Source organism: Molothrus aeneus, chromosome 23, assembly GCF_037042795.1.
Source record: "Molothrus aeneus isolate 106 chromosome 23, BPBGC_Maene_1.0, whole genome shotgun sequence".
NCBI classification, from domain to species: Eukaryota; Metazoa; Chordata; class Aves; order Passeriformes; family Icteridae; genus Molothrus; species Molothrus aeneus.
This window is the reverse complement of record NC_089668.1, coordinates 1,325,451-1,345,295: the sequence shown is the minus strand read 5'-3', so window position 1 is coordinate 1,345,295 and position 19,845 is coordinate 1,325,451. Positions and strand designations below refer to the sequence as shown.

Sequence of the window (19,845 nt, the reverse complement as noted above, 5' to 3'; positions counted from 1 at the left end):
GTAGCCCCGCGGGGGTGCTGCTTCCGTTCCTGCGCTGTTTGGAACGATCCCCGCGGATAATACGGCCGGAGCCTTTCTAGCAAAGCAGCTTCGCCATTCCCCAGGCGGGGTGGGAGAACCGGGACCTCTCTCCGGGAGCACCGGGACCCCTCCCCGGGAGCAGCGGGCGGTTCACGGGCTCAGCACGTGCAGAGCTAGGCCACGCCCATGTGGGCGTGACTATAACATATCGGACCAATCACCGGCTTACATGGGCGCGGCTATGGGTACAAGGGCGTGTCCAATTAATCTATAATGTGACGTCAGCGAGACGGGCGTGCCCTATGCGCACTGTGGGCGTGGTTTCGGTGACAGAGGGGCGTGCCCTCGCTGCCGTGTGGGCGTGTCTGAGCGTCGCGCATGCGCGCTGGGCGGTGCCGGCGCGGCCATGGCGCACGGGCACGGGCCCGGCCGGTGCCGCTGCTGCGGGGAGGAGGCGGCGGAGCGCGGCGCGGCCTGGGGGCTCTACCTGCGCATCGACCGGCAGCGCCTGCAGTGCCTCAACGAGCGCCGCGAGGGCTCCGGAGCCACCGTGTTCCGGCCCTGGGAGGAGCGCGGGGACCGCTCGCAGGTGGGACCGGGAGCAGGGCCCGGGGAGCGGGGTGGGCAGCGGGGCACGGAGGGGATCCTGCCCTCGGCTCGGCCCCAGGGGGGCTCAGCTGAGCGCGGTGTCCGGGTCTGGGCCGCTCAGGACGGGAGGAGCTGCTGGAGGGGGTCCAGAGGAGGCCACAAAGATGATTTTGGGTCTGGAGCGTGTCCCTGATGAGGGGAGAGTGCGGGAGCTGGGCCTGGTCAGTCTGGAGGAGGGAAGGCTGAGAGGACAACCCATAAAATACCCCAAGGGGTGTCAGAGGGCATCCCATAAACCCATAAAATACCCCAAGGGGTGTCAGAGGACAGTGCCAGGCTCTGTTCAGGGACAGGACAATGAGTAAGGACCATAAAGTAAAACACAAGTTCTACCTCAACGTGAGGAAGAACTTCTTTCCATGAGGGTGGCAGAGCCCTGGACCAGCTGCCCAGGGAGGGCTGGAGTCTCCCTCTGTGGGGACATCCCAAACCCACCTGGACGTGTCCCTGTGCCACCTGGTGACCCTGCCTGGACAGGGGTTGGGCTGGGATAGCTCCAGAGTCCCGTCCAATCCTAAACATCTGGGATTCTCTGAGCAAGAGAATCAGGGCCCCCTAAACTCCAGCTGTCCTCACCACCCCCTGCACACCCCAGGCCAGCCCTGACCTGCTCTTCTCTGTCCCCAGTTCGTGGAAAGCGATGATGATGAGGAGCTGCTCTTCAACATCCCGTGAGTTCCATCCCTTGCCACCATCCTGGCTGCTGCCAGGGCTCCTTCCCCTGCCCTGGGGCTGCCTGGAGAGCACAGGGGTGAGCACCCTGCTCCGTGTGTCTGAGCACCCTCTCCGTGTGTGTGAGCAGGTTCACAGGCAGTGTGAAGTTGAAAGGAATCATTGTGATGGGCGAGGATGATGGGACACACCCAGCTGAGATGAGGCTGTGAGTAACACCAGCTCCCCTCCTCACAGGGGACACAAAATAAATCCATTTCTCTGTGGAGAAGAAGCTGGGCAGCGTTAATGGATGCAATCCAATTAACCTGCTGTTAATTACTCCCTGTCCTGCCAGGTTCAGGAACATTCCTCACATGTCCTTTGATGACACAGCCAAGGAGCCAGAGCAGACCTTCAGCCTGAGCCGGGATCCCCTGGGAGAGCTGGAATATCCCACCAAGTATGAGCCAAACCCTGGGCCCTGGGGGCTGCTCCTGCCTGCCACAGGAGCTCTGCCCACATTTGGGGCAGGGGCAGCACAGGGCAGAGCTCCCAGCTGCCCTCAGGAGGATTTATCCTCCCCAGCTCTGTCCTGTCCTCTGAAACTTCCATCCCAGAGCCTGGGGCAGGAATTCCTGGGGTGAAGGATCATCCTGGTGTCCTGTACCCCCATCATGGTGTGTGGGAACCCCCCTTGCTGGGATCAGGGAGGGCTGCAGGAGCAGCAGCTCTGGTCTCAGGGTGTGTTTTCCTGCAGAATTGCCCGTTTCTCCAACGTTTACCACCTCTCCATGCACTTCCCAAAGAACTTCGGAGCTGAGACAACCAAGATTTTTTATATAGGCCTGAAGGGGGAGTGGACGGAGGTGAGTGAGAGCAGAGTGTGGGAGGGGCTGGGATCCTGCTTTCTCTGTGGGATCCAGCTTTTCCCAGTGGGATTCTGCTTTTCCCGGATTTTAAACGTCCCGTCTCCACCCAGGCTCATCGCCACGAAGTCACCATCTGCAACTACGAAGCCTCAGCGAACCCGGCCGACCACAAGCTGGAACAGATCACCCCCCAGACTCACTTCATCTCCTAACGGGAGCCCGCCCGGGGCAGGACCGGAGCAGCTCCGCGGCTGTGGGACAGACACGGCGGCGCGGTCGGTGCGAGGCATCCCGGGGGCGGCGGGGCCGCTCTGGAGGCTCCACCGAGCCGTGTACGGGGCCGGTACCGGCTGTGACTGACAATAAACACGCTGCGGTGCAGAGCTGTGCGCTGTCCCTGAGTCGCGGCCCTCCTGGGTGGCACCGGCGCTGAGGCGGGGAGAGCGGCGGGTCCCCGTAACCGGTCAGCCGCCTCAGGGCGCTGCGGGAAGGGTGGGGCCGGGCCGTGTCACCGATAATCCCTGAGGGCCCGGCCGCGGTTCCGAGGGGCGTGGCAGGGCCGTGTCACCGATAATCCCTGAGGGCCCGGCCGCGGTTCCGAGCGTGATCCGGTTCCCGTTTCCATCATGGCCGCCCGGTCTCTCCCGGCGCTGTTTGCGTCACTTCCGCCGCGCAGCCGGAAGTTCCTGTGGGAGCGCGTCGGGGGAGCCGCGAGGAGCGCGCGCGCCGGGCCCGGGAGAGGTGCGGGGAGGAGTGGGGGGCGGCACGTACCACCGGCCACTGCCGGGGGGGGGCGGCTGGGGTGCAACCGGGCGGCGGCGCGGCGGGGGGGACGTACCACTGCTGCGGGAGGGTGGGGGGGGATTCCGTGAGGGCCGCGGGGATGGGGGGGGGCGGCGGGGCCTTTAACGGGGATTAACGGCGGTGCAGGGACGCGGTTCTGGCTCCGCGGGCCTCGGTGAGATAATGGGGCTGCGTCTTTCCGTCCCCGGGATCTCGCAGCCTGCAGGGAGCCCCGGTTCTGGCGGAAAACCGGCGCTCCCGGCTGTGGGGATCCCGCCTCCATCGCTGCAGCCCCCGCTGGATTCCGCTCGCTGCGGGGCTGTGGGGCCGGAGGCGAGGCTGAGGCACGGTAATTAACGCTAATTAATGTCCGGTGGTACCCGTGGTGCGACACGGCGGGGATCGGACCCAAATTCACCTCCTGGTTCTGTGTTTGTGCCTTTACACCCACACGGGCACAGCTGAGGGGTTTCATCCCCATTGTGCTCCCTCCAGGAGCGGGGCAGGAATTCCCAGGAGGAATTTTGGGCATTCCCAGGAGGAATGTTTGGGGATTCCCAGGAGGAATGCGTGGTGATTCCCATGAGGAATCTCTGGGGATTCCCAGGAGGAATTTGAGGATTCCCAGCAGGAATTCCAGCAGGAATGTTTGGGGCAGCTCTGAGCATCCCAGGTTTCCCTGGAGCCTCCCCAGCCGGGACCGTGTCCCACCCCTGCCAGGGGACGGTGCTGTTATTCCTGGCTGTCCCTGCGTCTCCCTGGCGGGGTTTTTGGCAGGTGTGGTTTCTCTCCTGGCCGGTTGTTTTGCACGTGGGCCGTGTGGCTGTGTCAGATCCGGGGAGCTGCTCTGTTCCCGGTGTTTTATTTTTATTTGAGTGGGGAAGCTGCTGACGAGCAGTGGGTGGAACGAGTCGGGCAGGTCCTGGCCGGGCTGTGAGACAGAGCAGGCTGTTTCTCCTGGGTAAGGCTGGCTGCTGGCACTTTTGGGAAGCTTTGGGGTGATCTGGGATGGTGCTGCTGTGGGAGGTGAAGCTGGGGCAGAGTGTGATGAGGAAAGGACAGAGACAGGACCTTGGAGAGGCTGGAGCTGTGCCAGGGCAGGTTTAGGTTGGATTTCAGGGGAAGGTTTTTCCTCAGAGGGTGCCGGCACAGCCCTGAGGCTGCCAGAGCTCCAGGAGTGTTTGGACATCAGAAATGCTCAGGGTGGGTTTTTGGGGCATCTGTGCAGGGTTTGGGGTTGGATGGATGATCCTTCATCCCTTCCAGCTCGGGATATTCTGTGATGGTGCTCTGGAGGCTGATCCTGTTCCTGGGGGATAAAGGCAGTGCCCTAAACAAGCTCTGATCTAATTAGTGCTGGTGGGTCAGCGGGGTTAGGGCAGCCTCGTGGGGAGCTGTGCTTTGTGGTGCCGTGGGAGCAAACACCGTGGGCTGTCGTGGCTGAGGGCTGGGTGCTCTGTGGCATCTGGCAGTGACAGGACAGCAGTGGTGACCCTGCCTGCTGCCCTGGGGAGCCACAAGGCTGTCTTCCATCACTGGGGGGCTCAGAGCAGCTCCCAGTGCTCTGGTTCATCCTAACCAGCCCCATAAAGCAGGGCTGGACCTTTGTGGGGGCAGCAGAGCCTGTGCTGCTGCATGCTGAGGGTTTCCTGCTTCCCGCTCGGAGCAGATGTGGGTCAGGCTCCTGCACAGCTCAGGGCAGGGCTGCAGGGATGAAGGGATGCTGAGGCTGGGCTGCCTGACCACCCTCTGCCCACGCTGGTGCAGCCACAGGAACAACTTTGGCTCTGAGGTGTAATTTCCAGGCTAATTTTAACACTTCCAGCACCCCACGCGTGGAGTGTTGGCTGCTCCTGGCTCTCCAGCACTGCCAGGCCACACCGTGGGGTGTTCCACCATCAGAGCCTTCACCTGCTCTTTATTTCCCCCCAGCCTGTGGGTGCAGCACTGCCGAAGGGGGGGTGGGAGGTTTGTTTTTTGTTCTCCTGCCTCACCTCAGGCTGTGTCCCGCAGGTGCCAGTGCCGACCCCTCTCGGTGTATGTGTGGTAACAACATGTCTGTCCCTCTCCTCGCCGACGCTGTCACCGTGTCAGGGGCAGAGCGGGAGACTGCCGCGGTAAGGGCTGCCCCTCCCTCCCTCCCTCCTTCCTTCCCCCGTGGAAAACAGAGCTGCTTCCATGAGCTCCAGCATGGCAGGGCCAGCTCTGTGCTGTCTGCTCCAGGGTGGGAGCTCAGCTTGTCAAGGCACTGGGGCTTAGGGCTGGTGGGGCTGTTTAAGATTTTAAAAGCAAATCTCCCAGAGGAACCCCCCCCCTGCTCTGTCCTTCCCTGGGAGCTGCAGGCTGCCTCCCCTCTGCTCCCCGAGGTTTAGGGGTTGCTGGAGCCTGAGATGAAAAGCCTGTGGAGGTGGATTTGTGATTCCAGGAATTCCTCCCTGGGAGGGTGGGCAGGCCCTGGCACGGGTGCCCAGAGCAGCTGTGGCTGCCCCTGGCAGTGTTCTAGGCCAGCTTGGATGGGGCTGGGAGCAGCCTGGGACAGTGGGAGGTGTCCCTGCCATGGCAGGGGTGGCACTGGAGAGGCTCTGAGATCCCTTCCAGCCCATTCTGGGGTTCAGGCTGGGCCTGTGCTCTGGTGCCAGTCCTGGTGGGATGATCTGTCACTCCTTGTCCCTGTGCTGTGCAGAGGAGCTGGGACCTGCCCGTGGCAGCTCTGTTGGCAGGATGACACCACATCCCTGACCCACCCATCAGCTGCCCCACGCTAATTTCAGCCTCTTCCCGTTGGTGACTAAGTGTCCATTTGCCACCTCCCTCCCTGCCAGCGCAGCCCAGCCCAGCCCTGCCCCCTGTGACTGTCACACCAGCTAATTCCCTTCCTTCTGTGTTTAACAGGTCATTTTCCTCCATGGCCTTGGAGACACGGGGTGAGTGTCCCTGGAGCTGGCTCTGCCTGGCATGTGTGGATTGCCAGATGCAGATCCCAGGATCTGTGTGGGGCTTTGGGCTGGGGTCTGCAGCCATTCCTGCACCAGCCTGGCAGGGAATGGCAGGGAATTGCTGCTGGCAGAGCTGTCTGCTCTTGAATATTTATGATCCCGGCAGCCTGGCAGCCCCCCACCCCCCGCGGGTGGATTTTGTGCTGCCTTTGGGGATTGCTGATAAGCACTGCTGATAAGCACTGCAGCTTTTCCAGGGCTGGCAGCTGGGCTGGGCCTGCTCGAGGGCATCCCTGCTCTGCAAGGCCACCTGGGGGTTCCGTGGTGGTGACAAAGGGCTCCTCCCTGTCCAGGACATTCCCACATCCCTGTCTGGACATTCCCTCCTCCCTGTCTTCCCTGCCTGCAGCTTTGGGGCTTTGTGGTGTCCCCCCAGATGGGGTCAGTGCTGGGGGGTTTCATGGGGGGTTCAGGCTGATGGAAGCTCAGGGGAGGGGTTGGGGGGCAGCAGGGTTTGGGAAAATGGCTCAGACAAGCCTTGGACTCCTCTCCTGTCCCTCCCCAGGCACAGCTGGGCCGATGCTCTGTCCTCCATCCGCCTCCCCTACGTGAAGTACATCTGCCCTCACGCGTGAGTGCTGCCCTGGGGGGCTTCTTGGGGGGCCCTGAGGCTGCCAAGGCTGCTGGGGGAGGCCTGAGCCCTGCAGGGCTGCCCAGCTCTGCTGCCATGGTCAGCTCCTGCTGCAGGCAGAGCTGCTCCCACAGTGTGAGCAGCACCAGAGGCTCTTTTCTTTCCCTTCCCGTCTTGTTTATCCCTGGTGGCTGCAGGGAGAGACAAACAAAGGCTCTGGAGCTTCCTGTGCATCCCTGCTCAGGCAGGAGGGGGCTCAGCAGGGAGGGGAGAGGTCTCAGCCTTCCTGCTCCCCTCAGACTTGACTCAACCCCCAAAATGTTCCTCCACAGGCCCCGGATCCCGGTGACCCTCAACATGAAGATGGTGATGCCTTCCTGGTCAGTGCTTTGGGGGACAGGGCTGGGTGGGACCTTTTTGGGGAGTGAGAGGGATGGGGGGACAAAATCCACTGTCCTGTGGGGGCCAGGGAAGGGCAGAGCACCCCCAGCTCCTGCCTCCCCACACTCGGGTGCTGGGAGAGGCTTTGGCTGACCCTGCTGCTTCCCCCAGGTTTGACCTGATGGGATTGACTCCAGATGCACCTGAGGATGAAGCTGGGATCAAGAAAGCTGCAGAAAACAGTAAGGAGCTGTGTGAGGGGAGGTGGTGAGCTGCTGTGTGCCTCTCCCTTGCTGTGACTGCAGCAGGTCCTTCCACCTCTCCTTTGTTTCTGCTGGCCTGTGATCCCAGCAAACCTTTCCCCTGTCCCTGATGTGCACCCTGAAGCATGGGATGATGCTTTTCAGCCCTTTTCCCTTTCCGCTGACCCGTTTCTCCATCTCCTTCCAGTTAAAGCAATCATTGAGCACGAGATGAAGAACGGGATCCCCCCCAACCGCATCATCCTGGGGGGCTTCTCACAGGTGAGGGTCCCCAGTTCCTGCTGCACCTGTCCCAGGGTGTGAGCTGGGCCTGAGGGTGTCCCTGCACCCCCGTGGGTCCACAGTGAGTGCCTGTTCCCCCTGCAGGGCGGTGCCTTGTCGCTGTACACGGCTCTCACGTGCCAGCACCAGCTGGCCGGGATCGTGGCGCTCAGCTGCTGGCTCCCGCTGCACAAGGCCTTCCCTCAGGTACCCCTGCCCTGGGCATGCTGCTCCCTCCCTCATCAGGAGGGGTCTGCTGGCTCGTGCTGGGGGCACAAAGCACCCCTCGCCTGAGTGTCCCCTCCCTCCTGGTGGCAGGCGGCGAACAACGGCGTGAACAAGGACATTGCCATCCTGCAGTGCCACGGGGAGCTGGACCCCATGATCCCCGTGCGCTTCGGGGCCCTCACTGCCGAGAAGCTCAAGTCTGTGGTCACCCCCACCAAGGTGCAGTTCAAAACCTACCCTGGAGTGATGCACAGTTCCTGTCCTCAGGTCAGTGCTGGCCGTGGAGGGAGGGGGTGGTGATCAGGGATGGGCCCGTGGGAATGGCCTGGAGCTGTGCTGGGGAGGGCTGGGATGGATTTCAGGGAAAGGTTCTTCCCCCAGAGGGTGCTGGGCACGGCCCCAAGGCTGCCAGAGCTCCAGGAGCCTTTGGGCAGTGCTGCCAGGGATCGCTGAGGGGGTCTGGGGAGGGCTGGGCTGGATGATCCCTGTGGGTCCCTTTCCTTTGGGACCAACCCCAGCACTGCAGGTCAGTCATGGTGGAGAACACATGGGATACATTTGTTCCTGACTTGCTCTGGGAGGCTGCAGAACCCATGTGCCCCTTCTTGGCCTTTGGGGAGGCTGCAGAGCCCCGTTCCCGGGGCCCAGCCCGGCCTGGGCAGCCCCGGTGTGACGGCCGTGCGCCGCCCGCAGGAGATGATGGCGGTGAAGGAGTTCATCGAGAAGCTGCTGCCCCGGATCTGAGCCGAGCCCCTCGGGACTGTCGCAGGGGAGGGTGCCGAGGTCCCGTGTGTCCCTGTGACCCGCCCGCTGCCAACGGAAGCCATGGCCCCCCCAGCGCACCTCCCGCCGCACCCCCCGTGCCCGCGCCCTCGCACCGCGTCCCCCCCGGCCGGGGTGCCCGGCTCTCCCGCTGCTCCCGGAGCCCACACCGGAGCTGCCTAAGGCGAGCCTGGGAGTGGCCTTTTCTCTCCTGCTCTGGCTGCGGGCGGTTCCCGAGGGAAGGTCACCGTGGCCTCGGCGCCCCGCGGGGCTGGCACGGCGCGGGTGAGGTTTTGGGTTTGGGGTTTTTGTACCAGTATTAGGGGCGGGACGTGCCCGGCTGCGGCGGGAGGAGCGGGGCGGGGCTGGGGCACCCCCGGGGCTCGGAGCTCTGCCCTGGCCTCCGCTCAGGGGTTTTCAGTCAGAGCTCAGGAACCCGGGACTCCCCTGCGGACGCCTGCAGGCCCCGGGGCAGGCTCGGCCCTGGGCTGGCACCGCCAAAGGCTGCCCGGGGCCGGCGGGGAGGGCCAGCGCAGCTCCCGCACCTCCCGCACGGCCCCGCCTGTCACACACGCACACTCCCCTCAGCCATCGGGGCAGCTCCTGAGATAATCACCTCCTTCCTCCTGCTCCTCCTCCTCTTGTTGCTTTTACAATCTCCATCCTAGAGGCATCTTCCCCTCCTCCCAGCCCAGCTCTGCACCTGGGAGCCCCAAAGCTTCGTTTACACTCAAGGAGCCACCGGCCCCGTCTTCAATGTCTTCTCTTGCTGCTACTCGTCCTTCCCTTTGGACTTGGGCTGGCTCGGGGAGGGGGGGTCCCTGCACCCCGGGTTTGGCTCCTGGTGCAGCTGGAAGGAGCAGCTTTGCTCCCAGCCATCATCTGAGCAGCATCTGAGCCTGGGTGCTGCTGTGCTCCTCCCTCTGTGCCCCCGGGGGTGTCCCTGCTCCCCCCCATGTACAATCACCTGTGGCTCGTCCCCTCCCGAGTGCTGGCTTCGTGCTGGGGCCCCGAATGTCTCCTCTGGGGGGGCTCCTGGCTGACCCTCCCCTCCCACAGGGCCCAGGGCAGTGGCTGTGGAGCAGCTCTGCCCTCACCCCCCTTTCCCTGGGCTGAGCCCCCACTCGGGGCTGATCACGGCTTTTAGAACACCCCCACATTCCCCAGGGCTGGCCCTGCTCCCCCTGCCCTGCCCCAGGGCCAGAGAGGTGGGGGCTGCCCGGGGGGGCTCAGCCCCAGCAGTTCTGCTCCAGCCCTGCCCCTCGTGCCCGGGCTGTGCAAAGCAATAACTGCCCTCTGGAGAGTGCATCGTGGGGCCCACCCTGCCTGGCCTCTGGCCTTGGGATTTTCATTTTTGCTCCTTTTAGGAAGTCTGAAAGCAGCAAAGCTGCTGCTGGCACTGGGGGCAGCCCAGCTCTGCCCTGCCCTGGGCTCTTGGATGCTGTGTTTTAATGCTGCTGAGGCTGGCAGGGGTGGGATGGCAGCTCCCTGGGGACACCAAGGGCTGGAGATGGACAGACTGACCTGTGTGACTGTGAACTGGAACCGTGTGTGACGGGGGCCCGGGCCCATCCCTGTGCAGAGCATTCCTGCTCACTCCCTGCCCGAGCAGTGCTGGGAGAACGGCTTCTCTCCATTCCTCAGTACAGCTTTAGGTTTTTTCTTCTGTTTTTTTTTTTTTTTTCTTTTGGGTTTGGTTTTTTTTTTGGTTTTTTTGTTTTTTTGGTTGTTTTTCTTCTCTCTCTTGTCTTCCTTGTACATGTTTGGGGTTTTTTTGTGTGTGTGTGTGCGTTCCACAGAGAACCAAGGTGAAATAAATCCTCAACTTATCCCGGAGCTGAGCTGGCGTCATCCCTGGCCAGGCAGGATGGGAGATTTGGGGTGGATTTCGGTTCCATGAGGCCCCAGGGTGCCATTTTTAGAGGCAGCAGCTCTGGCTGAGGGGAAGCAGAACAAAGCTGCCACTTAGAAAGTAGGAAAGTTTATTTTAAAAACAAATCAAAAGCTCAATTCATAAGTTATTCATCCAGCCGACAGCACACGGGGCCGGCTGCGTCATCCCTGCCCTGGGAGCTGCCAGAAATAAACAGGAGCAGTGTGGGACAGGAGGGCAGAGCTGGCTCCTGGCAGCCTTTGGCAAAGGGCTCTGGGGAGTGGCTGCCACAGGAGCCCTGGGCAGGGGCTTCTCCAGCTCAGCAGGAGAGGGGGGAGATGAGATTTTGGTCCCCAAAACCATGCTTGGGATAAAGAGGGGGAGTGGAGGAAGCCTTGGAATGTGAGTGGTCCCTGTGGGAGGTTCCTGGTGCCTTCTCTGTGCCAGGGCAGGGGCAGAGGTGCCTTGGGCTCCCCCTGAGCCAGGTGGGGCAGGAGGGAACAGTTTGGGCTCAGCAGGACTCTGCTGTCCCAGTGCTGGATGCACAGGGCACAGGGAGGGCCCAGGAGCTCCCAGCCCGAGCTGGCTGCAGCCCCTGAGGGTTCCCATGGGGGTTCCATGCCCGTGGTGCCAAACCTGGCTCTGTTCTCTGTTCATTGTGGTTCTGCTCTGTGAGATGCAAAGACCTGGGGGATGAGGATGAGGAGGGGGGAGGCTGAGGATGCTCCAGCCTTCCTGCCCCGTGCCAGAGGCAGGAGGGGGAGCTGGAAGTGCCCTCCCAGGATGGTGACAACCCTCGGGGAAGGAGGCAGGGCTGGCTCAGAGCAGCCCTGGGCTCAGCCAGCCCTTGGTCACAGCTCAGTTCTTGCTGAAGCCCGTGGGGTTCTGCAGCTGCCACCGCCACAGGTCCTCACCTGGAACAGGAGGAGGGAGGTGAGGGAGGGCAGGGGGCTGGCAGCGCCCGCTGTGCCAGGGAGGGGATGCCCTTACACATCTTGTCCAGGCCAAAGGCAGCTTTCCAGCCCAGCTCCCGCTCGGCCAGCGCGGGGTCAGCGTAGCAGGAGGCCACGTCCCCCTCGCGCCGGGCCGTGATCCGGTACTTGATCTGCAGGGAGAGCAGCACCGAGGGCTCGGGGGGTCCCAGGGGGCTGAGGGAACGGTGCCAGGGCTGCCGGGGGGAGCAAGGCCCTGTGGGGAGCAGCTGCTGCCCCTCTGCCCGTGAGCCTGCAGCTCTGACCTTACCTCCCTCCCCGAGGCTTTCTCCATGGCCCGGACCATCTGCAGCACGGAGTAGCCGGTGCCTGTGCCCAGGTTGTAGATCTGGGAGGAGGATAAAGGACAGGGATCAAGGGGAGAAGGGCCAGGTGCCCCTTCAGCCCCCATTGGCACCCCCACACGCCCCCAGGGCTGGCAGCACCCCGAGGTTGGCACCTTGCAGCCGCAGTTCTCCTTGAGCTTCTTCAGAGCAGCGATGTGGCCCTTGGCCAGATCCACGACATGGATGTAATCCCTGACTCCTGAGGGGACACAGAGGGTGAGGGCAGGGCCAGGGGTCTGGGAATCCCAAACTCCCCCTGTCCCGTGACGCACCCGTTCCATCGTCTGTCTTGTAGTCGTTCCCAAAGACGCTCAGGAATTCCCGGCGTCCCACTGCCACCTGCACAGAGGGACAGCCCCATGGAGCCCCGGCACCCTGTGTCCCCTCCCTGGGACCCCCAGGGGCTGTGGGGCTGTACCTGAGCCACGTAGGGCATGAGGTTGTTGGGGATGCCCTGAGGGTCCTCCCCGATCATCCCCGACTCGTGGGCGCCGATGGGGTTGAAGTAGCGCAGCAGGACAGCGTTCCAGTCCTGGGGACACACGGACAGGGCTGCCAGGTCACCCCCGTGGGGCCACAGCCAATGTGGGGACACCCCCGGTGTGGGGACAGCCCTCGTGTGGGGGACACAGCCCCTTGGGGCGGCTCCTCACCCTCTCTGCTCTGCAGAGATCCCGGATCATCTCCTCAATGAAGAACTTGGATTTGCCGTAGGGGTTGGTGCAGCCTCCCACAGGGTGCTTCTCGTCCAGGGGGAGGTACTTGGGGTCCCCGTAGACGGTGGCAGAGCTGCTGAACACGATGTTCCTCACGCCGTGGGCCTTCATGGTCTGCCAGGGGCAATGGGCAGCACTGATGCAGATCTGTGCCCTGTGCCAGCCCTCCAGGAGCGCTGGCAGGGCCTGGGCAGGGCAGAGGGAGCAGCCCCGGATCGCCACCGGCCCCTCTCACCTCCAGCAGCCCGATGGTCCCGGTGAGGTTCACTCTGTAATATTCCAGAGGCTTCTGCACCGACTCCCCCACGGCCTTGAGCCCCGCAAAGTGCATCACGGCCGAGAAGCGGTGCTGCAGGGGGAACGGGCTGGGATCAGAGGCACGGCAGCAGGAACCAGCCGGGATCCCCCCAGGATCCCCGTCCGGCCAGCCCGGGGCGCTCCCACAGGAGCGGGCACTGCGTTCCCTCCCTGCTCCCGTGGCTCCCACCCCTGACAGGGACCCCGGGCCCTGCAGCTCCTGCTCTCACCTTCCTGAAGAGCTCCTGGAGCGCCGCCCGGTCCGTGATGTCGAGCTCCTGGAAGAGCACGGGCCGGTGCGCGATCTCCTGCACCCGCCGGAGGCTCTCGGGGAGCTCCTCGGAGCCTGGGGATGGATGGAGGGGAGTGAGGGGGGCTGGAGCCGGGCCCAGCCCGGGCACGGGGCCGGGACGGGGCTGCCGTACCTCGGATGGCGTTGTGGAAGTTGTCGATGACCACGGGCTCGTAGCCCGCCTGCAGCAGCTCCAGCACGCAGTGGCTGCCGATGTAGCCGGCGCCGCCCGTCACCAGGATGGTCTCGGCCATGGCTCCTGCGGGGAAAGCCCAGAGCCGGGGGTGGGCACGGCACGGCCAGGTACGGCACCGCCCGGTGTGGCCCGGCCCGGCCAGGTCGGTGCTGCCCGAGGGACGGGCGGGGCAGGGCCGGTCACACCTCCCGGACACGGGGGTGGCACCTCCCGGAGATGAGCCCTGGTTGTTCCTGTTAAACCCAGCCCTGGGCTCACCCCTGCCCCTCAGGGCAGCAGTTCTCGCTGTTAATTAACTCATTAATTCATTAATGAATGAATGAATTGGGGTGGTCTCCGCAGAGTACCAGCCCTGCCCTTCAGCCGCTCCCTGTTTCCCCAGCCCCGCAGGAAGGGCTCGGGGACAGCCGGCGGTACCTGCGGGACCCCCGGCCCGGGGAGGGGCGGGAGCACCGGGAGGACCCGGACCGGGACATTTCCCTCCGGAGCTGCGGCCCCAGCCGGAGACCCCAAACTCCCGGGGCTGGGGAAACAGCACCGGGCCCGGTGAAAGGCAAAACTGTGGCGGATTTCAGCCGGGAGCGGGGACGGGCCCGGGAGGAGCGGAGGGTCCCGGGGCCGGGGGGCAGAACGTACCCGGGGACTGGAATCGCTCTAGAGCCCAGGGGTGCCCCAAGCAGCGGGGGTTCGGGCTGTCCCTACCAAAAGCGACAGGGCAGGGCAGGGCAGGGCAGCACACCCGTCCCCCTGCCCGTTCCTGCCGTTCCCCCCCGGCTCCCCCCCGGTCTCTCACCCGCCGCTGCCGCCGCTCCCGCTCAGCCCCGTGAGGGGCGCGGCCCCTTTAAGGCCGGGCCTTGGCCCCGCCCCTCGGCGCCACGCGCGCGGCCCCTCCATGGAAACGTGTCAGGGCTACGGGGCGGCGGCGGGGACAAAACTCCGCGGGCGATGGCGGCCATTGGTGCGCGCGGGAGGGGGCGGAGCCACCTCGGGGAGCTCGGGACCGCAGCGCCCCCTGAGGACCGGAGGAGGAGGTTGCCCCCAAATCCCGAATTATTACCCCCAAACCCCGAATTACTGCCCCATTCCGCCTCTTTTCTGCGGCGTTCATTAGCGAAGGTTTGGTAACTGTTACAGTTTATTGAAGTCCTGTGGAGAGGAGGCACACGCAGCCTCACCCCTGTTCTCGCCCTGAAAGGACAAAGCTCCTGTGCTCTCCATTCTCACAAATAAACTGCTCAATAAATTACTTTAAAAAGAAGAGTTGGGGGTGGTTCCCAAGGACCTGATCACCTGAGGAGTATCACACTCTCAGCTCTCAGGGTGGAAGGAATTCCTCACCCCCAGCCCATGATGGTGCAGAGTTTCCATGTACAAGAAGCACTTGGAACTAAACCAGCAGCCAAAGCTCCTGTGCTGGTTCAGCTGAATCAAGTTTTTCACAGTTCAGACTATTAAATAATGTGTTTATTAGTCCTGGTGTGATGAGTATCTTACAACAGATACATAGTGCAGCAGCACACCCCTGAAGGCTGAGGTGGCACCAGGGGAGGTTTGGGCTCAGCCTTTGGCTGTTTGTGGAGGGGAGAAGGGAGGAAGGCCAGGCTGAGCTGGAGCTGTGCTCCAACTGCAAAATCTGTGCTTGTCCTTGGCCCTGCAGGCAGGAGCTGCTGCTCTGCCCAGGCCTCTCCTCTGCCCCTCCACGTCCTCCCCTCTCCAAGGCACATGGGGACAGCCTCAAGGTCCAATAGAACACAATCTAACAGGATATTCTCTCACTTCTTCCTAATTCTGGTGGATTTTGAGCTTCCTCTCAAATGCTGAGCCAGGAAGGAGCTCAGGAGGTCAGACAGGAATCCCAGCCAGGGCTGGATCCTCGATTTCTTGATCCAAGGAGAATTCCCACTCGGTGTCACAGTCTGCAGGAGGCCTGAGACACCTTGGAGTTGGTTTTTCTGTTCAGGGCATTGCAGATGAAGGTTCCTGTGTCCATCAGCTTCTGCAGATCCACGCCCTGCATGGCAAAGGCCCAGGACATGCCTTGAGGGACATCTCCCCCCATCCCAGGCTGCCCCATACCCCGTCCAACCTGGCCTTGGGCACTCCAGGGGCAGCCACAGCTGCTCTGGGCACCCTGTGCCAGGCCTGCCCACCCTCCCAGGGATATTTTTCCCTGATATCCCATCTCACACTCCCTCTGTCAAGGGGAAGCCATTCCCCCTGTCCTGTCCCCAGCACGCTCAGGCTCCTGCCCCGAGCTGAGGCCTGAGCAGAGCCTGGGGTGGCACTCACCGTGTGGATGCCCAGCCCGTTGAGCATGTACACCAGGTCCTCTGTGGCCACATTCCCAGAGGCTCCCTGGGCATAGGGACACCCCCCAAGGCCGGCCACGGAGGCGTCCACCACGCTCACTCCCATCTGCAAACAAACCCCGAGTCAGGGGCTGCTCTGGGAGCACAAAATCTGCAATTCCCAGCAAGCCCAAAATCCCCCAAGGGAAGCTGCTCCATTTGTGTGGCTGCCCCATCCCTGGAAGTGCCCCAGGATAGGCTGGGTGGGGCTTGGAGCAGCCTGGGATGTCGCAGACATCCGTTTATGAAAATCCTTTCTTAGGATTTTTTCCCTTCTGAGAAGCTGAGAGGCCTCAGAGACAAAATGTAACCAATGGTTATCTGCTGAATGCAACAGGTGCATCTGGGATTGGTCTGGTGTGGATGTTTACAATTAGTGACCACTCACAGCAGAGCTGGCTCTCACTGAGCCTCAGACCTTTGTTTTCATTCTTTTCTATTCTGTTTTTAGCTTAGCCAGCCTTCTGAGATGAAGCTTTTCCTTCTATTCTTTTTACTATAGTTATAATGTAATATATATATCATAAAATAATAAATCAAGCCTTCTGAAATATAGAGTCAAATCTACCTCTCTTCCCTCATCCTGAAAACCCCTGTGACACTGTCACACTGGGACAGTGGGAGATGGGCAGGGGGTGGCACTAGATGGGCTTTAAGGTCCTTCCAACCCAACCCTGGCAGGATCTGAGGTGCAGAGCAGGGATCCTACCTGCAGGGCCACCAGGATGTTGGCCAGGGCCTGGCCATAGGTGTCGTGGCAGTGAACAGCCAGAGCCCCCACGGGCACCTCCTTCATCACCACTGCCAGCATCTCCCTCATGCTGCCCGGGGTGCCCACGCCGATGGTGTCCCCCAGGGAGATCTCGTAGCACCCCATGGAGTACATCTTCTTGGAGACCTGGGCCAGAGCAGCAGGGCACTGAGAGGGCAGCCTCCCTCCCAGAGCCCATTCCTGCTGTACAGCAATCCCCTGGACACTCATTCCCTCCCCAGAGCTCATTCCTGCTGTGCAATTATTCCCTGGACACTCCTCCTCCCCTCCCAGAGCTGATTCCTGCTGCACCATCATGCCCTGGGCACTCCTCTCTGAGATTAAAAACCTGCAGGTGCCCAAACCCCCCTCAGTTCCCCATTTCAGCCTCTGAGAACCTGGATATCCCCTTATATATCCCCCCTTATATCCCAGTGCCCACTCCACATCCCTCAAAATCAATCAGAACCCCCTCAGGAGTCCTGGCTGTATTTATGAGTGACTCACCTCTGCAACTTTAGCTGCAGAAATCTTCCCTTCATAGGGACATCCAAGGACACAGGAGACATACCTGTGGTTAAAAAAAACAAACAAACTTTTAGCTGGAAAGGAGAAATGGGATTCTACTGGCCAAACCAGTCAGGACTTGTGCATCTTCCATGTCTGTAAGTTGGGAGAATCAATTTTATATTCCAGTGGCCAAAGGTTACAGGATTTCACCAATTTTTTCTTCCATGGGTGTAAAATTTGCCAAGATGAGCCCAGAGGGCTGCTGGGGGTGTGATCTGTGCACTTCCATCTGGGATGTTGGCCAAGAAAATCTGATCCCAGATGAATGTGGGTGAGTTCCAGCAGGAAGCCCTTACCCCCTGACAGGAATGCTGGCTTCCTTCGCTGCCCTCATCACCTCCTCAAACCTCTCCAGGCTCTCCTCGATGGAGCAGTTGATGTTTTTCTGGGTGAAGAGTTCAGATGCTGCCCCAAAGATCGACACCTCTTTGGCCCCTGCTGCCACCTGCAAATAAAAAATCCCAACCTGGAACCACAGCACCACTGAGGCTGGAAAAGAGCGATGAGATCAGCAGGTCCAAGCCTTACCCCAGCACTTAAATCAAAGCCAGGGGATTTCTCTTGTGAGGGAAATGACAAACAGAGCCACAACTTCAGGATTCCACGGCCAAGAGTTAATTCAAGGGTTTCAGAGGAATCTCTTGGTAGGGATGTCTCAAACCAGCCCATAAACATCTCCCTTCAGAGGCTCTTCTGTTCCCAAATAAATCTGCCTTGCTTATTTAGACTTGAAGCTCTTGGAGCTCTTCTCCTCCTCGATGTGATCTGCAATCCCTGACTACAGCTCTCTCATTTTACAAAAGCATTTCTGCCCCAAACAACCCAATCCTTCCCTCAGCTCATTCTGCAGCAAAACCACCAGGGCACACCTGAGCTTGCCTTGGAGAGGGTGAAGGCAGAGGGGCAAAGGAGCAGGGGGGAGTGCAGAGCCCCAGGGTGGATCTTGGGGTGCTGCCAGCCCTTACCGCTGCCTGGAAGCCCCTGAGGTTTGGGGTGAGCACGGGGTAACTGATCCCAGGCGATTTCTTGATGCCCTGCAGGACCTCGGTGTGATCAGCCATCTGCAAAGCAAAGAAACATCTGTGGGGGTCACAGCTGCCCCTTCTGCCTGCCAGGAAATCATCACAAAAACTCCTTTTTGTAAAGGGAACAGAAATGTGTAGGGACAGAGCCTCTCCAAGCAAACAGAGCTGCAGCCTGGGAGGGGTCAGGGGTCACCCAGCCAGACACAAACAGTGTTTGTGCGTGACCTGTCTGTCCCTCTGCTCTGTGCAGGGTCCAAAGGGAAGCTCTGGGATATTTTAACTCCTCTGCTGGTTCTTGCCCAGTAACAGAGACTTGGGAGCCAGTAGAACCACGGGATTGCTGCACTTTTAGAGCACAGCACTGCAAATCCTGTCTGAACACTGACCTGAGGAACCCACTTGGGGGACACGAAGCTGGTGGCCTCTATGACCTGCAGCCCTGTCTCTGACAGCATGTTGATTAAATTGATCTTCACTGGGGTGGGCACAAGATTCTAAGAAGAACAAGAAAAGAAAAATAACTTAAAGTTATTATTATTTACACAGTAAACTCTTCCACCACTGAAAAAAAAAAAAGCGAATTTTCAACATAAAAAAAGCATTTAAAGAAAAACTGCCCCATTGGCGGGCACAGGGGGGCGTTTGGGGGATTGGGCTGGAGAACGCCCCCGGGAGGTGCCGGGAGCCCGGAGCCACCGTTACCTTCTCGTTCTGGAGCCCGTCGCGGGGTCCCACCTCCACCACCTTCACTCGCTTCGGGTACGCCCCGCTCGCCGCCGCAGCGGAGCTCACCTGGCACGGAGGGCAGAGTCAGCCGAGCCCCGGAGCCCCGGCCCCGCTGTGCCCCAGCCACAGCCCCGTTTAGCCCTGGCCCGGTACCGATACTCCCACACTGGCCCCGTTTGGCTCAGTCCCGGTGCCTCCGGTTCTTCTTCTGCCACCGGTTCCGATCCCCCAGTCCCGGTGCCCCCGGTTCCGATCCCCTCTGGTCCCGGTACCCCCGGTTCCGATCCCCTCCTGGTCCCTCTGCCCGCGGTTCTGGTGCCCCCGGTCCCAATCCCCCCGGTCCCTCTGTCCCGGTCCCTCTGTCCCGGTCCCGGTGTCCCCGGTCCCTCACGGGCCGCAGCGATCCCGCCCAGCGCGGCAGGAGCCTCCGCGCCGCCGCCATGTCCGCCGCGCTCACGTGACCGCACACACCCCCGGCACGTGACACCACCGGGGGCGTGGCTGCCGCGGTCACGTGAGCGCAGCCCCCGCCGCGCTCCCCGCGTGGCACCGGCACCGGCGCTGCCGCCGCGGCCCCTCCGTGCCCGTACCTGTCCCGCGGCGCCGTCCCGCGGCGCGCAGCCCGTGTCACAGCGCGGCATCTTCCCCTGCGCCTCTGCCCGCCGCCGCGCCCGCCGCGCACTTATAGCGGCGCTTTGCCGGTGCCCGGTGCGCCGAGTAAACACGGAGCTGTTTGTTTGGGGCGGGCCCCGCAACGCGCCAGGGGTCACGGGCAGCGGTGATGGGGCAGTGAGGCAGAGGCCATCGCTCCGTTGTCCCTGTTTGTCCCATTTTTTTTGTTTGTAACGGCGCCACCGGCGGCGCTCCCGCGAGCGGGTGCTGGCACTCGCGGCCGGTGATGTTTGTCCCTTGCTTGGGTAACAGCGCCCACGGCACCGGCTCCGCGTGCGGCCCTGCCCCGGGGCTCTGCTCCAGCCCAGCTCGGAGTGTCCTGGGACAGGAACAAAACACAGCCTGCCTGCGATGCTGTGGTGCCTGCACAAGCACCTGTGCCCTTGGGAGCAGTCCCATCGCTCACACCCACATTGTTCAACCCTTCATGAGAAGCTCAACATCCACGCAGGAGCCCTGCTCTCACTGGAACTCAAAGTTCACAAGTTCAGGAGTGCAAGCAGAAGTCACCAGTGCAATTCACAGCGGTGGAGTCTCTTCAATTCTCTAAGAACAAAACCTTTTGTTGTAGCTGTCTCCAGCAGAATATCAATATAAGTTTGTTCATGGGTTTGTATATTTTTT

The 19,845-nt window shown here is 61.8% G+C and overlaps 4 protein-coding genes across 7 annotated transcripts; 2 read left to right on the top strand and 2 right to left on the bottom strand.

The window, feature by feature from the left end:
- Window positions 1–398: 398 nt before the first annotated feature.
- Window positions 399–2,575, top strand: PITHD1 (PITH domain containing 1). The gene is made up of 6 exons (XM_066565022.1): window positions 399–610; window positions 1,297–1,340; window positions 1,472–1,549; window positions 1,679–1,783; window positions 2,081–2,189; window positions 2,303–2,575. Exons 1-6 carry the CDS (start codon window positions 428–430, stop codon window positions 2,402–2,404), a joined length of 621 nt encoding a protein of 206 aa, XP_066421119.1. The 5' UTR covers window positions 399–427; the 3' UTR covers window positions 2,405–2,575.
- A 278-nt stretch (window positions 2,576–2,853) lies between these two features.
- Window positions 2,854–10,099, top strand: LYPLA2 (lysophospholipase 2). Of its 2 annotated transcripts, none has more exons than XM_066565021.1 (10): window positions 2,854–2,933; window positions 4,989–5,092; window positions 5,868–5,899; window positions 6,477–6,542; window positions 6,875–6,922; window positions 7,095–7,165; window positions 7,374–7,447; window positions 7,553–7,654; window positions 7,766–7,942; window positions 8,369–10,099. In XM_066565021.1, exons 2-10 carry the CDS (start codon window positions 5,015–5,017, stop codon window positions 8,417–8,419), a joined length of 699 nt encoding a protein of 232 aa, XP_066421118.1. In that variant the 5' UTR covers window positions 2,854–2,933; window positions 4,989–5,014; the 3' UTR covers window positions 8,420–10,099. The 2 variants fall into 2 exon arrangements, with proteins under 2 accessions (XP_066421118.1, XP_066421117.1); XM_066565020.1 differs by lacking the exon at window positions 2,854–2,933 and adding an exon at window positions 3,133–3,324.
- A 303-nt stretch (window positions 10,100–10,402) lies between these two features.
- Window positions 10,403–13,962, bottom strand: GALE (UDP-galactose-4-epimerase). Of its 2 annotated transcripts, none has more exons than XR_010784937.1 (11): window positions 13,923–13,962; window positions 13,067–13,192; window positions 12,872–12,987; window positions 12,580–12,693; window positions 12,282–12,458; window positions 12,047–12,160; window positions 11,901–11,967; window positions 11,742–11,827; window positions 11,553–11,630; window positions 11,301–11,458; window positions 10,403–11,224 (listed from the first exon to the last, which is right to left on the bottom strand). XR_010784937.1 is itself a non-coding variant. In XM_066564769.1 (11 exons), exons 2-11 carry the CDS (start codon window positions 13,185–13,187, stop codon window positions 11,169–11,171), a joined length of 1,044 nt encoding a protein of 347 aa, XP_066420866.1. In that variant the 5' UTR covers window positions 13,188–13,192; window positions 13,923–13,962; the 3' UTR covers window positions 10,403–11,168. The 2 variants fall into 2 exon arrangements, 1 of the variants encoding a protein (XP_066420866.1); XM_066564769.1 differs by having other exon boundaries at window positions 11,301–11,415.
- A 613-nt stretch (window positions 13,963–14,575) lies between these two features.
- HMGCL (3-hydroxy-3-methylglutaryl-CoA lyase) lies at window positions 14,576–19,755 on the bottom strand. 2 transcript variants are annotated; one of them, XM_066564892.1, is made up of 9 exons: window positions 19,140–19,755; window positions 18,526–18,615; window positions 18,210–18,317; window positions 17,764–17,859; window positions 17,095–17,243; window positions 16,736–16,799; window positions 16,187–16,375; window positions 15,419–15,544; window positions 14,576–15,140 (listed from the first exon to the last, which is right to left on the bottom strand). In XM_066564892.1, the coding sequence occupies exons 1-9, from the start codon at window positions 19,188–19,190 to the stop codon at window positions 15,039–15,041; spliced, it is 975 nt and encodes a 324-aa protein (XP_066420989.1). In that variant the 5' UTR covers window positions 19,191–19,755; the 3' UTR covers window positions 14,576–15,038. The 2 variants fall into 2 exon arrangements, with proteins under 2 accessions (XP_066420989.1, XP_066420988.1); XM_066564891.1 differs by lacking the exon at window positions 19,140–19,755 and adding an exon at window positions 18,941–19,010.
- Between the last annotated feature and the right edge of the window lie 90 nt (window positions 19,756–19,845).

Excerpts from the sequence above, each read along its gene's own strand:
- PITHD1 (XM_066565022.1), top strand. The coding sequence starts at position 428 with ATGGCGCACGGGCACGGGCCCGGCCGGTGCCGCTGCTGCGGGGAGGAG. Across the intron at positions 1,550-1,678 it reads CACCCAGCTGAGATGAGGCT|GTTCAGGAACATTCCTCACA; the intron begins GTGAGTAACACC and ends CTGTCCTGCCAG. Across the intron at positions 2,190-2,302 it reads TGAAGGGGGAGTGGACGGAG|GCTCATCGCCACGAAGTCAC; the intron begins GTGAGTGAGAGC and ends GTCTCCACCCAG.
- LYPLA2 (XM_066565020.1), top strand. The coding sequence starts at position 3,159 with ATGGGGCTGCGTCTTTCCGTCCCCGGGATCTCGCAGCCTGCAGGGAGC. Across the intron at positions 6,543-6,874 it reads AAGTACATCTGCCCTCACGC|GCCCCGGATCCCGGTGACCC; the intron begins GTGAGTGCTGCC and ends GTTCCTCCACAG. Across the intron at positions 7,943-8,368 it reads TGCACAGTTCCTGTCCTCAG|GAGATGATGGCGGTGAAGGA; the intron begins GTCAGTGCTGGC and ends CGCCGCCCGCAG.
- GALE (XM_066564769.1), bottom strand. The coding sequence starts at position 13,187 with ATGGCCGAGACCATCCTGGTGACGGGCGGCGCCGGCTACATCGGCAGC. Across the intron at positions 11,828-11,900 it reads CAAGACAGACGATGGAACGG|GAGTCAGGGATTACATCCAT; the intron begins GTGCGTCACGGG and ends GTGTCCCCTCAG. Across the intron at positions 11,225-11,300 it reads CTTTGGCCTGGACAAGATGT|GTGAGGACCTGTGGCGGTGG; the intron begins GTAAGGGCATCC and ends CTCCTGTTCCAG.
- HMGCL (XM_066564892.1), bottom strand. The coding sequence starts at position 19,190 with ATGCCGCGCTGTGACACGGGCTGCGCGCCGCGGGACGGCGCCGCGGGA. Across the intron at positions 17,244-17,763 it reads TCAGGGGCTTCCAGGCAGCG|GTGGCAGCAGGGGCCAAAGA; the intron begins GTAAGGGCTGGC and ends TTTTATTTGCAG. Across the intron at positions 15,545-16,186 it reads ACATCCTGGTGGCCCTGCAG|ATGGGAGTGAGCGTGGTGGA; the intron begins GTAGGATCCCTG and ends GTTTGTTTGCAG.